Here is a 7,312-nt window from a genome sequence, read left to right as displayed (position 1 = left end):
GCTACCGCCAGGAAATGTAGAACCAATGTCTGACTTTTGATGGTAACCAAACCATCAACATGAGAATATATTTTATATTTTGACCATACTTACACTCTAGGTGACCATAAGATTATGAATGTTATTAGGTTTAAAATGTACAGTTAATTTAAAATCGCGCGGAAGGATACATAAGAGTTAGGTACGCCTTCTGGCAGTTGTTGAGGTGCGCGGCCGCGCGCATTACCCGCGTAGAGAGAACACGAAGCTGCTGTTAAAAGCATGTTGCTTTCAAGTTTGGTCTTTCAAAATGCTTTAAAATGACGCTTTCAAAGAATTCAAAACACACAACACAGCATCAACTCGGCATACTGTTTTATTTGAATACGAGAATGATTAACTCAAAGAGGAAATACAAACTTGATCCTTCCAAGTCAGAAAAGTACATTGTGTAAAACTGCTGTACAGACAACCACACTGTTATAAGAGGAGGAATCTCAAACCTTCCATTGACGTTGGTTTTTTACTAGTTTATTAATGTTGAGGCAAACTAATATTACATCACACTTGTGACACCCAGGAAGTCTAATTCCATGGAAAACTTGAGATTTTACTCATATAAAACTGCATTTATAGACATATGTGCAGTAGCCAACAGCCACTGTGTGCCTAAATAGAAATCCAAATGTGGTAAATGAAACAATTGCTATTCGGGGTTCAATTAACAGTACAGTAGTATCACAAGGTCGGTTGCTTTTAAAAAGTACACAAATGTAGCTGGTTACATCAGTTATCAGATTGCAAAAGGAATAGGATTGATGCAGTTGTTGGCTACTGCAGTATGTCACCAAATGGAAATATGGTCAGAGACCAATCATCAGATGTGGAGTGCTCATGCAATGGCTGCCAGGTAGTCTTTGACCTCCGCTGGGGTGAGCCTCTTGAAGCCGGCCTCATTACAGATGCCAACCTCAATGTTCTCCTCAGTCATCTGACCTTCAAAACTCTCCTGTAACCCCGAAAGGTATACAATATAGCTTATTTTTCCAACAGAAATTACATTCAGAACCTAGAAAATGTACCTTTAGTGTCAAGATGGCTGTGTGGATGGCATCTTCCAGTTCAAGGTCATTGTTATACCTTGAGAAGAATTGAAAAAAATATATAAAAAATTAAACAGGGATGTGAGCACCTTATGAAAAAAAAAGGACATTTTCTATGCAAACCCTGTAAAAAAATGTTTTTTAAATGAAGACATACATTTCTGGCAATTGGGTGAACTTCTACACAACATTTTTACCTTTAGTTTTATTCTCATCTGCCAACTGCTTTTGGCTTTCTTTTTACACTTATATGTTCCATGTAATGTACAATATAGTCTTTGGTTTTTGAAGTAAATACTTTACTAACATTACTATCATTGAAAATGCTATGCTCAGAAAACGTTTGGTAACTATCCTGTAGCCGCGCCCCCTAACTATCCTGTAGCCGCGCCCCCTCAGGTAATATATTGTAACGACTTGCTGAGGTTGATGTGTTCATGTGAGGGTGATGTTCAGAGTTTCCATGGTCATGAACGTACCACGCCTGGAAGGTGATTGGCGGAGAATGAGCCAAACTTGTTAGTGGGGAGTAGAAGACGAAGATAGACGTTTGTGTAGCAAGAACGAACATACATTATGGAATTGAGCCTGTGTTAGCATAAGTTGACAATAAAAGTTAAAAAGAATGTCAGACTTGGTGTGAACTTCTGGACGCTACAATACTTCCGGTGTTGTGATCTCTGTTTAAAATCTGTCACGTCAAAAATATACATTCTCCCTGGCAATTAATATATACTCTAGAACTACAACTGGTTCGTAACTAACAGTGTTTGGATTGTAATCATCCAAATATAATTAGCAGCAAAGTGTACCGCCGTCAACGTTGTAGCTTAGAGAGCGAATGGAGGGGACAACAAGTAAGCTAGCAAGATGGTTAGCTAACTAGCAAGCTTGTTTCGGTGCTACAGAAATCATCTCCCTCTGCGTTTATGCAAGAGGAACAGCGAGTACATGTGGCTGAGGCAAGTCTTCAGCAAATTTTGTTTAGATCATATTTTTTATAATATTTCATTCAAAAAAACATAAAAGTAATATTTTGACCCCTAAATGAATATTTTAAAACACAAATGTACGTGTTTTTGCGGACATTTCACGTGCCTGAAAATAATGCATAACAGGCTACTAGTCCTACATAAACATGCTTTACAGTTGAATTGTTCAAACAAAATTTAACTTTCATCTGAATATAAAATATAGATCGTATTCCACTACATCAGTCACATATTAAACTAACAAAATGTGTTAAACCTGTTCAGATTGAGAAATGCACATGCAGAATCCTTGCAGTTATTTGTAACTGACAGTAAAATGGAATATGACAGAATTTAGTATTAAACAATTTACCTTTTTTCCAGGAATGTTTTTCCATTAACGTAGTTCTTTCCCATGGCTGTGGCTTTCCATGCAAAATATGCACCCTGCAGCGCAAAAGGGGGGAAAAATAGTCTGTAATGAATGTTTTATTGTCCTAGTGTGTGTGCGTGTGACTATCAGTGGTACTTTAAAATCATCTAAGGGGGCATACAAGTTGATTTTGAACATTATATTCATGTTTATGTACATTACAAAGATAGACAGAAGAAACACTTTACAGAGAGTCGAGCAAAAATATCTAACAAAAATTAAGAGAACATACCGAAGGATCTGACTGAAACAAGTAGGGTTGGTCTTCATCCCAACCAGCTATCAACAAAGACACACCAAACGGGCGCACTCCACTGCAGGGAACAAACAACTGTCAGTATGACAGAATGCATCCTAACTTGGTGATGGGCAATCATCATTGTGAGCATCACCAACCCAGACTGTGTGTACTCCTGCATTACAGATGCCACTCGTTGGACAAGCTGGCCGGTGGGAATTGGCTCCTGATAAACTAGGAAGTACTGTTGTGCCAGCTTTCTGGCCCGTCGGACCAAAACCCTGCAAATGCATTTGGGATAAGATTTTCTGTGCATGTGGAAAAAAATATATTTTTCATTTGAACCGAGAATCTCCACCTGTAGTCTGGCCCCATGCCACTGTACACCATGCCTATGTGTTTAGTGATAGGCTCCACCTTGTGAACACTCTGCTCATCATACAGAATAGACTTTTGCTTCTTTTCTGTTGCCAGGACGACTCCATTGGAAGCTGGAAAAAGGGTATAAACACAATCGGACGTCACAATCATGTGCTACATTTAGCCATGAAAAAAGCAACCTCTATCTTTTGTATCTGTATACACTACATATTAGCATGAATATACAGCATACTAAGAACAAGTATGTAGTTTGCAGCAATGAAAGTATTAAATTAGGTTTAAAGTATTAAATTAAGTTTACTCTAATAACTTTTAAATGCTGAAATCCAGAGGTGTAAATGTAGTTGCATTGGGGGTTTTTTGGTACGCAGCCCTGGTTTCGATACAGCTGCATACCGATTTTCCACATGGTCCACATTAAAAGTGATGCACAGAAAGTGTACATTTGGTGGATGCGCGACCACTTGAGGCTTGGAAAGTGCCTAAAAGCGGACATTTAGACAGACATGTAGCTGTAGGTTTGGCGAGCGGAGGTTATGGACAATTGTAATGTAATTGTTCCGTCGAACAAATTGATAAGAACACCCTTTTTCTCACATTTTCAACTTTTTAAGACATCGCATAATTAACGTTAATCGGTATAAACAACATGGGCGCAGCCGTTTTGAAAGCATGTGTCAAAGGTTAACAGACAACGAGAAGAGCCGAGTTGTTCCGAGATTTTCAGAGAGACAGACTATTTGCAACAGGGTCTGAAAGGACGTCAGGTGTTTGGTGAATTTAGGTCAGGCAGCTTTCAAAAATGCAGAGTAAGGAACGAATAAAAAAACACAAACAATTACAGGTCGTTGGGAAAATTGTTGAGCAAGCTACACAACTTCTTTAGGTACATTCATTTCAGAGTGCTAAATTAGTCGATCGTTTGCCCTCGAAACTTAGCAGTTCTATACCTGTCAATGTTGTTTATGTGCTGTATCGTGAATGTTTATTTTGCTTCGTGGCTGTCACGACCACATGTGTAGTAACACACAAGGATTTGTTTACTTTTTTGTAAACGTTGAACATATGTCGCTGATGTAAACAATAATGGAATGAAAATTGCATGGCGTTTTATATTATTTGTTTATATACACCACTTTACAAGTTAGGTCATACACTATATGATAGTCTATTTTAATTTACATTTGATTATTTGTATATCATATACTTGTGTGTGTGTGTGTGTGTTTATATATATATATATATATATATATATATATATATATATATATATATATATATATATATATATATATATATATATATATATATATATATATATATATAATATGCTTTGGAGCCCCTGCCTCGAAAGAAAATAATGTTTTCCTTGGTGCCCTTCCAACTTACCTTGGTGCCCTAAAATATGAGCCCTCCTTTAACGCAACACTTGCCTTTACCTTAAAAAGTTAAAATTTGAGGCCTGCTACATCACAAATCCATCCATCCATTTTCTACCGCTTGTCCCTTTTAGGGTTGCGGGGGTTCCTGGAGCCTATCTCAGCTGCATTCGGGCAGAAGGCGGCGTACACGCTGGACAAGTCGCCACCTCATCGCGGGGCCAACACATAGACAACGTTCACACTCACATTCACACACTAGGGCCAATTTAGTGTTGCCAATCAACCTATCCTCAGGTGCATATTTTTGGCGGTGGGAGGAAGCCGGAGTAGGGGAGAACATGCAAACTCCACACAGAAAGATTGAACTCAGGACTACTCAGGACCTTCGTATTTTGAGGCACATGCACTAACCCCTGCGCCACCGTGCACAAATATACTTACATAATGTATATAAAATATTAATGGAGGTGTTTGGATGATCCAAACATGCACTATCTTAAAGTGCATGTTTGGATGTTTTTAAGGGACTTTATAGGCAGAATAGAGCTGCTCCCGTAGGCTTCATTGTAAGCACACTTTTGATCACATGTATTTAATATTTAAAATGCATTTTAAAAATATATCCGTCATTGGGGATAGGTTGATTGGCAACACTAAATTGGCCCTAGTGTGTGAATGTGAGTGTGAATGTTGTCCGTCTATCTGTGTTGGCCCTGCGATGAGGTGGCGACTTGTCCAGGGTGTACGCCGCCTTCCGCCCGATTGTAGCTGAGATAGGCTCCAGCGCCCCCCGCGACCCCGAAGGGAATAAGCGGTAGAAAATGGATGGATGGATCATGTATTTCATAATGACTGTGAACGATAGGCAAAATAAAATAAAGAAGTGCAGTTCCCCTTTAAAAGACTGATCATGGCGTATCCTACACCTTTAAGACAATCAGAATTTTTCATTTTGCTTTAAATTCATCGCATGGTTTAGGTACCTCCAAACTAGTTTTCTAACACTAAACGAGTGCTGTCAAAAACCACAGCAATCTATCAAACTTGTTACCTTTGATGCCGACAGAGGGGGCTCCAGCCGCTACTGCAGCCAATGCATATTCAATCTGCACCAGTTTACCCGAAGGGCTGTAAAAGACATTATACGACATTAAAATCATGATCAGAACGTATTGGCGTCCACCACTGCCGCCGCCAGCACAGAGAAGGAAAGCAAAAGCGAAACACTAGTTCTTTTTCAAGTGACGAGTCTTTTGCAATATAAATCTCACATTATCAGCATGTATAACAACCCTAATCAGCCTACCTGTAATTGTTTTAAACAAAATAACATTCAAATCCTCGTGTGGACGATTAGTTAGCATTATGCTAGCTGTATTTGTAGCTGATTCATTGCACTTCCAGGCAATGACGGTGCGTCAACAACAAAAAAGCCTTCCTTTCGCAAAATAGCAACCCACGTACTAATTTCAACATACACAGTATTACAATATTTGACATGAGCTGCAACCAAGTCAAGTGTGTTTAATTCAAACTTTAAATAAAGAAGTTTACCTAAATGTGGTGAGGGAGAAACTGTAACCGCGTTCCGCCATTTTCTTTTTCTTCTTCTCACTGGAGTTAGCAAACAAGATGACGTTGACAACACTGCCACCTACAGATAGTGTAAATAGGAATACAATAGAATAGCCTTTGTATTGTCCTTGCACATTAACAACACCATTTCGGAATACTATACCGATGGCGGAAGCTCCCATGCAAGGCACTAGTGGATTTTTTAAATCTAAAATATCCGTAAAAGTCAGTGTTCAAAAACAAGAAAAAAATACAAAAGTTAGGGGCATTTTACTTGAACTAAGTAAAATTATCTGCCAATTGAGCGAGAAAATTTGGCTTGTCAACACTTTCCAAAACAAGTCAAATCAGTTAACCTCAATGAACCCAAAAATACCTTTAAATAAGTATTTTTTCACTAATAACAAGTGCACTTTTCTTGGTAGAAAAAACAAATATGAGACATTTTTTCTCAATATGTTGAAAAATATTCTTAAATTAAGTAATGTGCTAGTGCCATTATCTCCACACCCCTGATTGTAAATAATGTAAATAATTCATTGTGATTATGTTGTGTGATGACTGTATTATGATGATAGTATATATGATAGTATATATCTGTATCATGAATCAATTTAAGTGGACCCCGACTTAAACAAGTTGAAAAACTTATTCGGGTGTTACCATTTAGTGGTCAATTGTACGGAATATGTACTTCACTGTGCAACCTACTAATAAAAGTCTCAAACATAATGATATGCGCTCGGCATTACATTTCTTGCATTTTCCCATCGATAACATGACATCATCGCGCCAAGTGCGTGCTCTTTCAGTCAATTAGTGCGCAAGGAGTATATATATATATACATGCATACATATATATATATATATATATATATATATATATATATATATATATATATATATATATATATATATATATATATATATATATATATATATATATATATATATATATATATATATATATATATATATGTATATATATATATATATGTATATATATATATGTATATATATATATATATATATATATATATATATATATATATATACATACATACATACATACATACATACATACATACATACATACATATATATATATATATATATATATATATATATATATATATATATATATATATATATATATATATATATATATATATATATATATATATATATATATATATATATATATATATACTTACAGCCCGGCCCCCGACCAAATTTTGTTTTATTGTAAT

General features: G+C 36.6%; 1 protein-coding gene across 1 annotated transcript; it reads right to left on the bottom strand.

The window, feature by feature from the left end:
- Nucleotides 1–337: 337 nt before the first annotated feature.
- Nucleotides 338–6,141, bottom strand: psma2a (proteasome 20S subunit alpha 2a). Its single transcript, XM_062063539.1, has 8 exons — nucleotides 6,042–6,141; nucleotides 5,539–5,615; nucleotides 3,083–3,215; nucleotides 2,883–3,005; nucleotides 2,719–2,800; nucleotides 2,427–2,500; nucleotides 1,062–1,119; nucleotides 338–988 (listed from the first exon to the last, which is right to left on the bottom strand). The coding sequence occupies exons 1-8, from the start codon at nucleotides 6,080–6,082 to the stop codon at nucleotides 872–874; spliced, it is 705 nt and encodes a 234-aa protein (XP_061919523.1). The 5' UTR covers nucleotides 6,083–6,141; the 3' UTR covers nucleotides 338–871.
- Between the last annotated feature and the right edge of the window lie 1,171 nt (nucleotides 6,142–7,312).

This window comes from Entelurus aequoreus, linkage group LG11 (assembly GCF_033978785.1).
Source record: "Entelurus aequoreus isolate RoL-2023_Sb linkage group LG11, RoL_Eaeq_v1.1, whole genome shotgun sequence".
Lineage (NCBI taxonomy): Eukaryota > Metazoa > Chordata > Actinopteri > Syngnathiformes > Syngnathidae > Entelurus > Entelurus aequoreus.
This window is presented reverse-complemented; position numbering and strand designations above follow the sequence as displayed.

Coding starts and splice junctions, on each gene's coding strand:
- psma2a (XM_062063539.1), bottom strand. CDS start 6,082: ATGGCGGAACGCGGTTACAGTTTCTCCCTCACCACATTTAG. Junction 3,216..5,538: donor CCCCTCTGTCGGCATCAAAG/GTAACAAGTTTG, acceptor CCCTTTTTCCAG/CTTCCAATGGAGTCGTCCTG. Junction 989..1,061: donor CAGCCATCTTGACACTAAAG/GTACATTTTCTA, acceptor TCGGGGTTACAG/GAGAGTTTTGAAGGTCAGAT.